General features: G+C 46.6%; 1 protein-coding gene across 4 annotated transcripts; it reads right to left on the bottom strand.

Moving 5' to 3' along the window:
- Positions 1–1,450: 1,450 nt before the first annotated feature.
- Positions 1,451–16,423, bottom strand: akap10 (A kinase (PRKA) anchor protein 10). Of its 4 annotated transcripts, none has more exons than XM_027004095.2 (15): positions 16,040–16,423; positions 14,292–14,339; positions 11,989–12,165; positions 10,001–10,519; positions 9,103–9,201; positions 8,675–8,759; positions 8,294–8,417; positions 7,885–8,021; positions 6,577–6,721; positions 5,948–6,118; positions 5,525–5,634; positions 4,271–4,353; positions 3,649–3,701; positions 3,355–3,444; positions 1,451–2,868 (listed from the first exon to the last, which is right to left on the bottom strand). In XM_027004095.2, exons 1-15 carry the CDS (start codon positions 16,059–16,061, stop codon positions 2,863–2,865), a joined length of 1,869 nt encoding a protein of 622 aa, XP_026859896.2. In that variant the 5' UTR covers positions 16,062–16,423; the 3' UTR covers positions 1,451–2,862. The 4 variants fall into 4 exon arrangements, with proteins under 4 accessions (XP_026859896.2, XP_026859895.2, XP_026859894.2 ...); XM_027004094.2 differs by having other exon boundaries at positions 3,355–3,450; positions 5,525–5,631; positions 16,040–16,422; XM_027004093.2 differs by having other exon boundaries at positions 3,355–3,450; positions 4,271–4,350; positions 16,040–16,421.
- Positions 16,424–16,565: the final 142 nt, after the last annotated feature.

Below are 16,565 nucleotides of genomic sequence, written 5' to 3'. Positions count from 1 at the left end.
CTCGCCTGGTCCTTCACGATCCAGGCGGGGGAGATAAAACTAAAGCTGCACACGGCGACGAGGGCGGAGGACAGGAGCACCCAGAAGCATCCGACGCAGCTGAACATCCTCGCGACGTGGGGAAACGAGTCCGGAGACAGATCGCTTCCAGCCCCGGCTGCTTTCCTCTTACGATCGAGCAACGAATGCATCTGGAGTGCACTCACTGCGTGAAAACGAGCACAGAGACACCCTCGCCCGAAAAACGTTACATCTGAGGAGCACAAAGATTTGGAGAGGTATAGCCTTTAATAATCCTTTAAAGCCCCGCAGACGTTGGTTTCACAACTTGGATTTTATATTTGTTAACTTCTGCGAAATATCAGTCAAGTCATTCCAAAATGGGCATCACTTCCTTGCTCCCAGTGCTCCACTGGATTCGTAATGTGATCAAAAGTGGGATGGAGGGACACGCAAGACAAAGCCCTGTCAACACCCAGAACCCAAGCGCGCCCGGGAGCGCACCTGTCATGCACAGTTGGTGCCCAGAAAAAGGACCCTACATCCAGCCAGCTCCACTCCCCGTAAACAAGGTAGTCATGAAAGCGCACGCCTGTAGGTTCAGCGCCTCAGTGCATGCAAGCGGTGCATCAGAAGTCGTCGTGTCCGGAGCACGGAGAAGCAGCCAGACGGCACGCGCGCGCGGTCAACAGTCGCGCGCTGCAACGAAGCCCGTCTCAAGTTGCGCGCGTGCTGCGCTACGCGCGTCAGCTTGCAAGTGGGCGTCGCCTCCGTGGCTGGCCGAGACGTTTTCAGAGATTTGACTGTTTGGAAAACATTCTCAGTTAATAACCCCCTAACTATTTTAATTACTCCTCAGCGTGTATTTGTTTTTTTTATATAATTAATTGGTTTACATTAAAGGTAATTAAATTGGCAGCAACTTTTCGATGCCACATGCAAGACCTGATCAGTAAGCTGTTTTTCCTGTTTTTAACAAGTCTGTCTTTATTTTGTGACTACAAGATAATGCTCTTAAATAATGCAAGTCATAAAATATATAGTAATTATGGGAGTTTCTTTTGCAATTGAACTGTAGTAGCAGAATGCCTATGACATATTTCATGGAAGGAAAAGGCCACAACTGCCCTCTGCTGGGCGTTTCCTGTACTCTTCCACAGTCAAACGGCTATAAAGGCAGTTTTAAAACTCAAATTTCGCATGCAACACCGCGATCTGCGTTCTAGTTACCATTCACCTTTCTTGACGTTACATCACGATGCTGGACTTCCATTAGTCAATCTAACATCACGCTGAACTAGTGATTTGTGCGGTTGCAGTGCAGAAATTGCGCAACTGTTTACTGTATCCAGTTAAAATGCTTTTTGTGTAACCTGACAGTCAACCATGGTAATACGGGGGTTAAAACCTGTGTATCACAATTAATCATAAATAAAAGAATACAAAGGCGTTTCAATAATATACCGTATGTATTTAAATCAAACACAATTTAAATATATTATAGATTAAGCACACATATTAGTGGTACATAGTACCAAACGTCTATTTGTTTCTGGTTCTTGTCCACATCTCAATGAGGTCCAAAGCAATATCATTGCTAGTAAGTTCAGAGTGTATATTTTTCCCATGGAACAGGCATTACTGAAATTTGCTTTGACAGAGTTGACGTCTCATACAAAAACTAAAAAGGAAGATAAACAAACAGACAGACAGACAGACAGTCACCATAAAAAAGAAGTTACATTAATATATGGAGGGTAAACCAGAAATCTACATCATTGTGGACTGGAGGCTAGCGGGAATAAAACTGCACTAGCATTCGTGCCCAGCCGGAGTGGGACAGCGGAGTCCACATGGACAGGGTGCTCGGGGACTTCCTGCTACTGAAGGGGTTGAGGGCAGGAGCGGCGTCACGGTCGGCCTCTGGACCAATCGGAGTTCATGGGTGGTCCCTTCAGTCCGCATTTTAATGAGGCGTCAGGCTGTTCAGGCACCTCCTCTCATGGAGGCAGCTTGCTGCTTCAACTGTACTGCCGTGGTCTGCTTTAACCCTCAGGGAACCGCTGCGGAGCAAACGTGCCCGCGGCTAAAACTGTACCTAGCCAAGGGTAAATCTATGAGCTATTAAAAAAAATGCCAGACTGAAGAAAAAAAAAAAAATTCTATAAGAAAAAGAAGGAAGAGAGATATGAAAGAGAGGGGAAGATAAGGCAGGTGAAGAGAGAGTGAGCGTGGTACATGAACAGGGGAGGATGAGCCGGAGTGACTGTCATGACGTGGCTTTGCGGTCACTTCTTGAGCAATTGTTTATGTCCCTGTGCACTTCCTGCAGTTCACCACGGTAACAGCGGGACGTAGAGGTCCTGGGTCATTTCTGTTTCCCTGGACTGGAGTGGTGCAGTTTGCATGCGCCTTGTTTCGCTGATGTTCGGGGGCTTTGTTCGGGAGGTGCGTGTTCTCTTGTGCGTGCATATCGCCACATGCTTGGGGCCTTGGCTTCAGCTTGTGTTTGGGTTCCTCTTTAAATGTTTAAAACAGCAACAACAAAAAAAGCCTTCATAATAGAAACGAAAGTGTGGGTCACATGAGCCCATCTTCATCTAGTGCATGTAATCCACACCTCTGCCTGTCTTACGCGCCCACACAGCACGCACAAGCACACACGCGTGCAGGGAGATTCTCACCCCCACCATGATATGAAGGGGTTTAAGGAAATGCAGGAATGCCTTGTTCTAGATTGAAACGCAGTGTGCAGTGTCGTTTCTAGGTGGCGCTGTGTCTGTCGCTCTCCAGAATGTCGAGGCCAGCAGAGTGAGAGGTTAACGGCGTTGCTGGCATTTGTTTCTTCACGAAACCGCCGGGTCATAGCTGAAAGGCACACACAGATTTAGCAGAGGCCAACAGGACCTATTGCATAACCATTTCCTTCATTTTGAAACTGGTTTCTATGCCCTGTGGTTTGAACCAGTATTATGCAAGAATACACATTATGGTTGCACTGAAGAAGAAAGCTCGAGAGACACATTAGATAAAAATAAGCACTGCCCTGTCAGTATCTAGTACATGCGCGAGTACGCTACCTTGGTGGACTTTGCTACGGTATCTAGTACACGCGCGAGTACGCTACCTTGGTGGACTTTGCTACGGTATCTAGTACACGCGCGAGTACGCTACCTTGGTGGACTTTGCTACGGTATCCAGTACGCGCGAGCACGCTACCTTGGTGGACTTTGCTACAGTATGTAGTACGTGCGAGTACGCTACCTTGGTGGACTTTGCTACAGTATGTAGTACGCGCGAGCACGCTACCTTGGTGGACTTTGCTACAGTATGTAGTACGCGCGAGCACGCTACCTTGGTGGACTTTGCTACTGGGCTTTCATGCTCTCCTTGTTGCATCACATCGTTGACTATCATTTTAGCAATTTTCCAGGCCATCTCCTCCTGAGCCTTACACACACACACACACACACACACACACACACACACACACACACACACACACATTATATAATCCACATACAGTGAAATTAAATACTTATAAAATGGACAGGCATTGATCTTAATGCAAGTTATTATTGGACAATATATGAGCTTGCGTTAGCCAATTTCTGTTCATTGGTGAATCGGGACAGTTATTTTTCACACCTCATCCGAGTTTCCTTGCACCCATTTCTTCATTGCTTGAGAAAACATGGAACCTGTAGAGGAAGCAGAGAGATCAGTCTCAGTCCTAGCTTCCCGACTTCCAGGGTTGGTGCATACCTGACGCAAATTCCACAATGTGACGACAATGCTGCAGACTGCGAATTAGTGCCAAACACGTTTAGAAACGGCCTGGCTGACCGCGTTGGGCATCAGAGGCTGACCAGCACATCCAGAGCCGCGCTCAAAATTTGCTATCTAATATTCATCGGCAGGAAACCGAGGGTAAAGACGCGGAAGAATGGGACAAGTGAGCAGCAGAGCGAGTGAGTCAGAGAGAAAGAGACTTTCTGTTTCCATCTGTTACCCATCACAATCATGCCAAATCGCAGCCTCCTTATCACCATGGCAACACACACACTCCAAGTCACTCAAGCCCAGGCCTGAAGAGCACTTCAATGCGAGCTGAGAGCCAATTCACCTAGCAGACAATATAACATGCGTGTGTGCGACATTCAGAGAGCTTTAGAGGCGGCGAGAAAAAGCTAGAATGAGGGAATTCAAAATAAATCACAGAGTCTGGGCTCTTGTATGACAGACGGTAGAGTGGGCGGGGTTTTCTTACCCTTGGATTTTTTGACATCCGGTTCCGGCTCCGCCTCCCTGATAAACTGACCCAGCTCGTTGACCTTCCCAAAAGTCATTCTTCTGAACAGAAGGGCAGACAATTTGTCTTAATGCAGGCAGACCCTTCAGCAGACTTCAGTGCCCCAGTTAGATCAATAATATTATCGTACTTTATGCAAATGTTCCAGTCAAAGTTACTCATGTGTTAAATGTCAAAACATCAAACAAATTCAAAACATAAACCATTAAATAAAATGAGAAAATATGGACCAATTGTATTTTTTTACTTTTTTAATGAAAAGATACCATCATTAAATTTTCCCTCAGTAACTCATGAAATAATTAAGGAAATAATTAAGGAAAGACATTTAAGATTCTCTTCAGAATTTTCCTGATTTTCTAGCTCTGTATGTCTGTTCATTTAAATGTTATCCATTCCAGACCTGAGTAAGAACCACATATATAATTCCATTTGTTTTGGCACTTCAATGCTTTGTGATCAACAACATAGCAGACATGAAACTCTAAATCAATGCAGCTGTTCTAGATCACATAGTACACTCCCAAACTGGATTCTGGAGATTGGAGTCTGAAGAATAGCAACAACACGCAGTCTTCTGTACATCACATACAGGCGAACCCCATTTGAATTAGTGCAACTGCGTACTGTATTGGGTCCGCTCGCTCATGTACCAGTGCGGAATACCACACTCCGTTTAATCTTACGCTCAAGGCCAGCTTGCTAAACACGTGACGGACATCTCTGAGAGATGCATGCCCCCAATCTGATGCACACACCATTTTGGCTATTCGTGATGTTGTTGAGGACAGTACTGAAACTCAAGCAAACTCCTGACTGAAACAACTAATTTTTAAAGTTTTTAATAAAAATGGGGGAAAAAAAACCTGCATCAAAGTTTTTAAGCATTAACCTGAAGCTCATCATTCAGTTACTAATTTTGAGGCATGTTATTCAGTAGTTACAACGCATTACTTATCCACATACTATATAAGAAAGACACGTAGCAGTGAGGAACAGTGAGAAAAGTATGGATTAGTCCACTGTTTTGGAGTTGACAAGGTTCAAAGTGTTTCAGTTTCCTGAAGTTGCATTAAACTGCAAATCTTGAACTAAAATCAGCCACTGATTCCAAAGATCCAAGTCAAACTCCACCCCTACACTCACATCCACCCCTCCACATCCACTACCACCACCACTCTGGAGCTGAGCCAGAGGCTGAGGCTGACTCACCCAGCATACGGCCTCTGGTACAGAGACTCGGGGTCCAGGCTGGAGATGTCCACCGTTATTGCCTCATCAAAATTCTTCAGGATTTTCACAGCCACTTTTTTGGTGCCCTGCTGTAACCCAAGAACACGTGACTAATTTAAGAAGGCATTCAAAACAAGCAAGTGTGGGGCTGAAATGTTGTGTGGGTCTGGTTTTCCTCTCAGTATTACAGACAGTAATACTGAGCTATATTGGAACACACCAAGGTGTCAAACCTTGTCTTAACACAAACAAAGACCACCTGCTCTGAATTAAATGTCGCTGTGGAAAATGAAAAAGCCACAGGTAGGAAGCAGCCAATGAGAGTGGAGGGGTCATATCATGTACAGCCAATGAGAGTGGAGGGATCAGATCGTGTACAGGAGCTGAGTGCCAAAGGGTCACCTGGGTCTGTGACCCTTCTGAGGCGTTGGAGCCACGGTCGCTGTCTGAGGTGGTGCCCTGGCCGGGTGCGCTGGAGTTTCCCCCGACGAACTCGTCCGTACGTACAGAATTGATCAGGTCACTCAAGTATTTGTAGTACAGGTTACTGGACAGGAAGCCCGGCAGATAAACCTGGGATTAAACGACAGGAGAAAGAGACTGAGGGAGAAGGGAAAGTGTACTTACACTGTCCACAAAGCCATTGTACAGCGACACTGGCACAAAAAACACACGCGTACACACACAGCTTTAATATTCCTTCAGAAATTCCCAAAGAACTATGTTAAATGCAACTATACAGCTCTAACGACTCATTTAAAAAGCCCCCTTTATTGCTTGCTAGAATAAAACACACGACACACAATCGGTTCGTTTCCTTGGCACTTTTCAAGAGGACACTATGTTTTACTGCAGCAAAAGTAAAACACCACACACACACACCTTCCTGATTCTACCTCAAGACAACTGCTCATTTCAGACCCACAGGTCAGAGTTCAGGTGCAGCTCCGCTAGCCCACACAGAGGCTGGCCCCGTCTTTAAGTGAATTACACAGGGGGGCGGTGTGAGGGCTACACTGTGTCTCCCGCACCTTCTCCATGGTGGTCCAGGCCTGGCGCAGAGGGGTGGTGAAGCAGTCTGGCAGGGGGCCTCCTTCCCGACAGATGTTGGACTCGATCTCCATACGGACCGAGTCGCCAAAGCCCAGTGGGTTGGTGGCTTGGAGTGAGAAATACCTAGACATGGCAGACTCCGTCAACCGTGGCTTTTGAAACTCGGAGAACATGAGAACAGGCAGATGCATCAAAAACAACGACCAAGGAGAGAAATACATTTGATTCATGTTGATTCAACACCGGACACTATTGTCCAGAGCAACTTATAGGATTGATTTTGTGTCACCTTGGAAAAGTCCAAGTCCAGTACTCAAAGTAAAACAACTACTGAATATAGAATTACTGCTGGGATCTAGTAAAGCTTTACAATGCAATTAATATTTTTCATTTTCCGTGTAAAGGAGACTCACACCTGCTGAACATTTTAAAAACAGCTGACCACTGGCTGAAAAGCCAGTACTTCAATTTCACATGAAGCACTTCCCTTAAACACTAGCTTACTGAAGTCTATGCGGGTATTTTACATTTATGGCATTTAGCAGCCGCTCTTATCCAGAGCGACTTACAAAAGTGCTTTGTCATTTTCTCATAGATGCATCCTAGCCAGTACAGTAGGTTAGTCTCCAATATACTGAAATACAGGGATCACTGCTGATGCCTAGAAGTACAAAATACATAAGGTCTATCTTAAACAATGATAAGCGCAATAAACAACAAGTGAGAGTATAAGATCATGTGTCCAACAAGTATGTCAGGTCAACAGAAGAAGGGAGAAATGTCATGGTCAAAACATCTTTTGGTCCATTTTCAGTCATATACATTCACTAAACACTTACTTGGGAACACATACCTTACAGGTACTGTGTAAGTGTGAACTTAAAGCGTACAGCCCCATCCTGGACCCATATCTACTGTTGAAGGCTGGATCCAGGGTGTGAACCAAGACCAGCAGATGATTCCTGCCTAACGACCTCCACAACCCTTCTGATAAACAACCCTAAGCATGCCACCGCCATGTAAGCGGCACTGCTGGGTCTGCCAATTGGCTTGTGGTCAGAAACCGACGGGCGAGAGGTAGCTTAACTGTGTGCGCCAACAGTCTGTAACGGGATACTTATAAAAGCCATCTATATGACTGGTGCGCATTATAAAGTGGCACGTGAGTGTAGGCACAAGGCAGGTGTAATAAGGAGGCTGGCGAGTTTACTTTCCGACACATAAATAAAGGACAGCTGTGGCTGCTAACGGCGTGTCGGAACAGTAGGAGGAGTGAGGCTTCGTACTTATCGTAAAGGATCATGGCGTCGTTCTGTGCTTCCTGTCCGTCATACTGGCCTTTCTTCGCAGCCAGCTGGGCCTGAAAGTTATCCGCCGCCAGCCAAAACTGCAACGTGTTCACGGCATCCTCCTTCTCCATGTACTGCACACACACACACGTTCAGCTTCCTGTTATACCACGTAGGCCCTCATTACTTTTTACTAAAAGTACAAAAACCCATCATCTTTCATGCACATTTTTAATACTGAGGCATTAAAAAAAAAAAGATGACTCAGCATAAGTTGTTCAAGTGTGCAAAGAAGCATTTCTTATTAAATTAAACACTAATGAAGCAGAGGCAATCCAGGTTTTGGCCGATAAGCTGGGCTGGCCTCGGGGGGTAATGGAACAGGAGGACAACGTGGACCCCTTACCTCTGAGAAGTAGAAGAGAGCTGACTCACAGAACAAGATATCTGCCAGGAACACGGAACCGCTGGTCAGCACCTCGATCTGGTACTTACAAAAATAATGGCTCCGCAAAAAGTCACTAAAGTGCCTGGGGGGAGACAACGAAAACCAGAAACTGGGATGAGGAGGGTGTGGGGAGAAGGCAGCGCATAAGAGCATTATGTATTCAAAACACAGATACACAATCTGTCTTAATGCTCCAAAGATTTTAGAGTTTGGCAGAAGTAATCAGGCCTGGAGGATAAGGTGCCAGGCTGAAAGGGAAGGAGGAGCAGTTACTCACTGCTGCTCCATGACGGTTAAAAGAGGGGTGGAGTCAACAGAGAAGAGGGAGGAGTTACTCACTGCTGCTCCATGATGGTGAACACCACAGACTGTGCGATGACGAAGCAGTTGGGATCCACCTGTCCGTCCTCCCCGCAGATTTTAGCTGACGAGAGACAACTACATCAACAGCTGCTCACACACACACACACACACACACACCGCCTCTTCACAATAGAATTCCTCAGCCTTTAACTCCCCAAAAGATTAGTACCCAGTCTTCCAAGAGACACCAAGACCTCCGATGAGAAATTAGCCAAGACGTCGTTATTACTGTGAAGGAGATTTAGTGTTAACAGACATAAACCCTGTGGTACTCAAACGTCAGTTAATGAAATTTGCGGTTGCGTAAAAAAAAGAAATCCGGCGCTCTGGACTCTTCCCTTAAGGTCCTCTCAGTCCAGTGAAATCAATTGGTAACTGTGGCAAACAGATGGGGGCTCTCTTACCCACGATGTCATTGCGGATCTGCTCGGTTATGGGGATCGGCCTGGCAGCGTCTGGTGATACGTACTTAGTGAAAATGGTGACAGCGTCTCTCTCTATACCTGCAGTGGAGGAAAGAGAAGCGGGTGGAGTGAAGGAACAACATCTCACTTCTCCTCGAACCACCCAACTCTCCTCGGTTATGTTTTTCTCCCGCTGGGGTCCACAGCATCACCCGTACGGAGATTCGAGGGGCTGACCGTTCAAGCATCCCAGGAACAGGAGCACCTACGCCTCCATACAGAGTGACTCCCACAGCTGCGAGGTTCCCCGCCACACCTCCCACATCCCACCTCCCGCCCACAGCCTGTAGCAAAGTCGTAGCAAGCCCTGTTAGCCAACTCACAGATAATGCTCACGGATCTCCTGGCTGTTGCGGCTTACCGCCAAATCCAAATGAGCCCAAGCTCTGAAGATGGGAGGAGTCGTTAGATGGGAGAAAGGAGTTTGCTACCTTGACATCGTGATGGTAAAACTCTGAGCTATGTTACCCACTTCTTAAACAGGGAGCTGAGGGTAAGATGCGCTTAAACATATAGAAATATAAATACCAGGGAGTGTTTATTACAGATGAATCAAGAGAATACCTGTAGTCGAACCAGACCATAGCCTATAACCACACCATAGCCTTAAATAACCTATAAACCAAACTATGGAGGACAGCATGATATAAACTAAATAAAATTAAACTACTACATACTGCATTTTTTTATATGCCTTACATATGAGGGGGAAACAAATACATTACTGATCTCTCAATGATGACAGACTGGCCTGTATTAGCTGACCAAAATGTAGATTCCTTTATCTGCATTCATTCAACCTGTCTGTTCACCCGCCCACCAGCCTCTCAGCACTCACTCTTCATGAGCTTGTCAGACAGCTCTCGGAGAGCCCCAGCCGGCTGGCTTTTGACCGGTGTTCCCGCCCTGGAGGAGGAGGAGGAGCCTGTGGAGGCCAGTCGGCTGAGCACGTTCACCCGAACTGGGGTCCCGCCCCCACCGTGGGAGTTAGTGTCCTGGGGGCTGGGAGTGAGTGGCCCGGAGGGGGTCTGGGAGAAGAAGGGGTCCTCCGGCTCCGCCCAGGGGGAGGTGCCGAAGGGCGTGGGTGAGTCCGGCGATTTCGGGGAGGCGGGGCCGGGAGCGGGCTCGGCCAGGGAGCTGTGCTTGACCGAGTTGAGGCTGTGCGCACGCACGCGGGACCAGCTGGTGGAGCGGAAGCTCTCGGCCTCCAGCCAGAAGCGGGCCAGGTGCTCAGCGCCCCGCGCCTCCAGGAGCTGTAGGTAGTACGGCAGCGCCACGTTGTCCCGCAGGACCTGTTCCACTGTCTTGGAGAGGCGCGAGCGCGTCTCTTGCGCCTGGTAGTTCACGCTTGAGCGCCCTGATGTGGAAACACGCACACACATGCAGAAGCGTGCAAGCACGCACGCACCCACACATACACAGGTATCACATTATACAACCCAATACACATGAAACAGCAAAAAAGAGCTTTACAAACATTTAACGTCATTTATTGTAGGTTGGGACCACTTCTTTGAACTATATAGGATGTTTTGTTGTGGTTTAAATCTTTAAAGTATGGCTTAGAAATTACTCCCACTGGTGATATTAAAACACCACTGTGTGTTCATCTCGCACCCACCCGAGAGATACAGCTTGATCTAGGACTGTAGAGGCAAACAATAAAAACCATGAATGGATTTCCAGTTGACAGTGAAGGTCAAGAAAAACGAGTCCCAAACAATGAGGCTCCACATGTGGCTAGCCTGAACCTGCATGCTCTTACGATTACATAATCCAGATGCGATCCTGTTACACATACGTCGCCGACCTGCCGCAGGAGCCGTGCCACCTTGCCACAAATAGACCTCGAGCAGGGCGGCGGCTTCCTTTCCGAGCTGCACCCACGGGAGTGCTCGCTTTTCAGTCCTGAGGCAGCCAGACCCGGCATGACACACAGAGAGGCGGCCCGTGGGGCTAAAACCAGAGGCCTCCGTTGTTCATAGAAGCCTGGGGCAGTGGGGTGGGGCGGGTCCCTGGGAGACAGGGCGGGGCAGCGATCGAGAAGAGGGCGTGTTATTAGTAGAGTGGGTGCTGGATGGCTTGTGCTGGATGAGCTGCACATGGCACAGCTGCACTTCTGGCATTACACTCTACCCGTCGCTACAGGAGTGAACAAGCTAAGGGCAATGCAGAACACAGCAGTAACGGCAGTCCAGGGGAAACGTGCTCTACTCAAGACCGCTCCGTGCCGATGCACGGTCCAAAAAAGACAATACCGCAATACATACGCGCAACATGTTTATCAATCACACACCTTTAGCAACCTCCACAATAGAAATGAAGTAAAATGCTATTACACAAGGCTTCTACAATGATTTTAAGGTCTATTCAAGGTCAGTGATCATGCAGGACATGAGCCAACAGGTGGTGCTGAATGGATATTACACATCATGCTACGCTGCCTCGCTGCCCTGCTGCTGGGAGCAGGTTACAGGATTACTGAGAGACCAGCAGGTGTCTGGGCGGTCCAAACCTGTTCCCATTACCACCACACACACCGCCCTGCCCTTATATAACCTCTCACACACAATCGCTACAGCCCTTAAACCATGCCGCAAGACCCTCTCAACTGGAGCCCGAAGCCCAAGAAGTACAGCCACAATCTGGTCCGTCGGAGGCTGAATGCTAGATTCTCAAGTAATATGTGGTTTTGTGAGGGGCAGCCCTGTATGATCCAGTTAAGTAAGAAGTAATCCTGTATTACTCAATCCTGCACAAACCCTCAGCATGGAACTGGGCCCACGCCCCAGAGAAGCCCCGTGAAGGAGGCCAGCGCAGGCTTACCAAGGTCCCCAAAGTGGGCAGCCTCCATGTGGCTGGGCTGCTTCTTGAGGATGGCCGTGCGGCCGCGTGCAAACGAGTCCATGTTGGCCGAGATGGCGCTGATGGCCACATGGCTTGGGCCTGCAGCCTCCAGGACGGCATGGTGGTCGCGGGCGGGTGAGCTGGGCAGAGGCGGCGCTGCGGATGACAGGGAGACGCAGGACGTTAAAAAGCAGCACAACAGTGTCCTTCTGCACACCAGGGGAGGAAGCGGTAGAGAGAATATTGGCAATAAGCCAGCACAATCCAAAGCATGCATGACATCACTATAACCATTACTACCAAGATAGCATCACTTCACGAACACCAAATCTCTAATAGCAACACTATGTGGAATATTAGGACTCACATCTAGGAGCAATACTACTATACTAATGTAATACTGCTCAACTCTCACGTAGCAGAGCTGGACAATGGGATAGAAATGTGATCAAGATCACTTTTCCCCATATTGATCAACACTGAATTTTATCATGACATAAAATGATAATGTTGGCAGCTTGAAGAGTATCTTGTCAATGACAGAAGCCTAAGTGGAAACCAGTGGCTTCATTCGTTAAACAGTTTATTTGCAAAACTAGAATAATATAATGCAAACATTTAACTGTGCAAACAGTGCCTTAATACAAATGTATTTCAACAAAATAAAAATAATATTAATTGTGCACTGGTTCTACATTTCTGAAATGTTTTAGAAGACTGAAATCTGTATAAAAAGCGCAAACTGTAAACACAGTAAAGCAGTCATTATGTTACAGCTGAACTTATGTCATGTCATTGAAACTTTGCTGGTTATATCTGTTCCTTTTCCTATGGGTAAAACTAACATGGACTAACATGGGCCACATGTGAGTGTGGTCGCTGTGGTCACTGGGACATCACCTTTTCAGTTGATGGAAAAGATTTGTTGTGTTTCCTGTCTTGGTTTACCAACAACATACTTTGCAGTCTTAATCTTCATCGCTTTCCAGATAACCAAAGCCCTTCCATACAAGTGAGGTACAATTTTCGCAGTGTTGGAGAATATCACAAGTTCACGTTCACTTTCATGCCACTCGCTGGTTCTGCCCATTTTTCCTTAGTTTCCAGAACTTTCTTCAGTGCTGGTAGCTCAAACAATGCTGTGCACGAGGACACAGGCACCTACTTTGATGCAGAAGCTAAAACTGCCTGCCAGGCCGTTGTCTGGTTTATATCTTCTGTGTTAGACTATTACAGCTATGCTTATCAAGTAAAAATTTCAAAAGCACATCATCGTTATTGACATTCATTTTATTGCGATCCTGTTTCAAGTTCGTTTTATCAGTCAGCACTACTTGAGCACCGCTGCGTACCCTTGACATATCACAGTGCAAATAAGGGGGATAGTGCGAGATTAAAAAGTAGGCCAACAGACTTTTCAGCGAAGCTTGTAGCTTGAATCAAGCTTGAACTTGGTTCTCCCACCCGAGCATGAAACACAGCCGAGCTTAAACAAACTTATTATGTGGGTGTGTGAGACTGTGTGATGCCCTCTGTGTTATTTAATTGTCAAACGCAGCCGGCTTGACCTCAGAATTGACCTCAATGCCACTGGGGGAGTCTGGGCAAACCTCTGCCTGCAGCGCTGCTATGACCTTCGGGGTCACAGCAAAGTTGTTGTGCAGCACGAATGTTGTGAATGGCCCTGCCCGTCACTCCGCGAGCCTAAAGTTGCACGGGGGAGGGCTGACCCGGGAAACTGGGAGTCCAGAGGCTGTACAGGGGAGGGCTGACCTGGTGCTGACCCAGGAGACTGCTCCTTCTCTGGCAGGAGGAAAAAGCAGCAGCCCACTGACCTTTAACTGATCCTCCACCCCATCTGCTTCCTAATGACCTAACTGGGCCAACTGCCTGTCTGGTATTAGCACGACACTGGCTTCCTAAACCATTCCCTAACAGCATGTGACGCTGTGCTTCTGAAAGTCAAAGGATCCAAAAGGTTACTGTAGAGGCTACTGTAGATTAACTAGTCGCTCAAAGCGAGAGAATGCAAAGACAAACAGACTAAAAGACTAACCTGCCAGACCTGTAGGAACTGTTACACCACAGTATTTCAGCTGAGGGAATGTATTTGCAAAACATGTTTGTAAAAGAAGCCATAAAAATGGAAACCAAACGAATTATAACAGAAATACCAGAAGTATTCAAGAACAAATATTTATGAAAGAATAAATATTTATCCAAACATCTTACTTACAGTTAGCCATAGCGAGCAGTATGCTGCGGTCAAGTAGTGTACTCACCTCTACCTGCTTTATCATCAACTGCTCTCTCGAGTTCCTTCCCTTTAGCTGTGGGACAAAGCACATGATATCTGACTACACAGGAAGGCAACAGTTACTGAACTACAGAAGTATATGGTTTGGGCGGGAAGGTGGACAGACCATATGATTAAATAAAACACACTAGATGCACGTCATAGATGTGATACTCGTCAAGCAACCGTGAATGTAAGAAGGATCTCGCATAAAAATGCACCCACTGCTGGCATGTTTTTCCACATTAAAATTAACAAACAAATGCAAGATTTAGAATAGCTGACAAACCATAAGCATTAGGAACATACAGTTATTTGGGTGTGTGTGTGTGTGTGTGTGTGTGTGTGTGTGTATATATATATGTATATATATATATATATATATATATATATAAATAAAATATTTACAACAACATATGTTAAGTATTAATAGCATTACTTAACATTTTGTTACTCTATGTAAATTACATTAGAATTTTTATGCAAAGTCAGAGTGTACAAAATAGCATCCTACAAGACCAAGAGGCTAAAACAGGCTAAAAACGCTGCAAACTGGGAAAATTTTCAAGGTAGATTCCAGAATGCGCCATCCTCAATAAAAGTACTGAAATGTGAACTTCCTAGCTGTAAAAATGCCAGTAATGCCAGCTTACGTCCTGCTGCTGCAGTAAAGATACAGCAGAAGCTTCAAAAACACTGCCACTGGAGAAATAAGCCAAACAAAAGGAATTCCCTGTGAACCAACGACAAAGTCTTTAGGTCAGCCCATATGCAATGTAAGCACATTAAATTACAGTAGCACTGAACAACTCAATGTTCTCAAATGAAAAATTAAGATCCTCTAAATACTCTACGCAGCAGTTGGAAGTGCAGCATCACTGAATCCATCGAGTGGTTTGCTTTGTGATCATTACAAAGAATGTCAACATTAATGATGTTACTCATGACTTGTTGAACATTTGATGGTGTTAGCAATACATTTAAGGAAATGAGAGTAACAGCAAGGGAAGAAGAAAGGACCAGAATGGATGGATGAATGGATGGATGGTGAGATGGCTGGAGAGATAGTGAGATGTATGGAATAAATGTTTTGGATTGCACTTTGCATTGCAATATTTTCACAGCCTTAGTCAAGACACGAAAGGTCACCTATCATTACAGTTCGAGTAGAATCAACCAATAATCACATAAAACAGCAAGAATCCTTGTTTAACTATAAACTGCGGGACTTGCTCGTTATTGCAATACGAGAGACCAGGCTGCAGGCCGTCGCTCCACATCACAGTGTGACATTTAAAATGTGCTGCTTGATCAATGACATTTCCCAAAGCATGAACATCCCTACCACTACGGGCACACAGCTAGCCAGTTAACAGACACGGATTCCCAGTGTATACAGGTGAAGTGTGTGTACAAACACTGCTCCCTGCACGCCTCCATGACAGCCAAGCCTAGCAAAGCCAACTGAGGCCACTTCTAAGTGCTTAGCCAGCAGGAAAGATAAGCTAAGCTAAGCTAACCAGTATAGCACACCACTACATTTCACACTAGAACTAAGCAGTTAACCGCGGGAACCAAAGGAAACGGATGCCGCCGAATAGAAACCGAGGAGATTCACGTTTACGGCCAGTACTCGTGTCCAGTAAACGTCGCCACCCGCAGGTTTCGCTCCCGTCTCCAGCCAGCATCCCCCGGCTAGCAGCTCGGCTACGCTAGCGGAGCGACTCGCCTTACCTCTCCGCCTAAAAAACGACATGTTGCCTTTCACGAACGCTTCCTCAGCTCAGGGACATGGTGTCGCGGATTCCCGAGTCCCCCCTTCATTCATAACACGCAGCGGCAGACGTGGGTGCAGGCTTTGGGTTTCGCTGCGCAGGTCAAACCCGAAACGCTCCGCTCCTCTCACCAGCTGTCCGGGGCGCCATATTGTCAATAAACGTCCCGCTTCCGGGCGCTAACGGAGTTACTGGGAGAGCCGCCACGAATGAAAAAAGACCCTCTGCAAGCACACACGCCTAGGCTGTAAAAGTATTTCCACAGTGGTGCGCTTGTCCTTATGGGAACCCGGCAAATTGCAAAATTATGCAATAGTCGAGACCTGTGAAGGAATGAGGAGGAACCTTATAATGTGGCGCAACGCGACATTTATCCACAGGGTGGAAGCCTTGAACCGCTTACGGACACAGCTTTTTATGCTTATAGTCCTCAAAAAAGTCGATCTCGCGTTTACTCGTTATATATAACGTAATTAACGATCACT

The sequence above is a fragment of the Electrophorus electricus genome, chromosome 6 (assembly GCF_013358815.1).
Source record: "Electrophorus electricus isolate fEleEle1 chromosome 6, fEleEle1.pri, whole genome shotgun sequence".
NCBI classification, from domain to species: domain Eukaryota; kingdom Metazoa; phylum Chordata; class Actinopteri; order Gymnotiformes; family Gymnotidae; genus Electrophorus; species Electrophorus electricus.
Note: the sequence above shows the minus strand (reverse complement) of the source record. Positions and strands in the feature narration are given on the sequence as shown.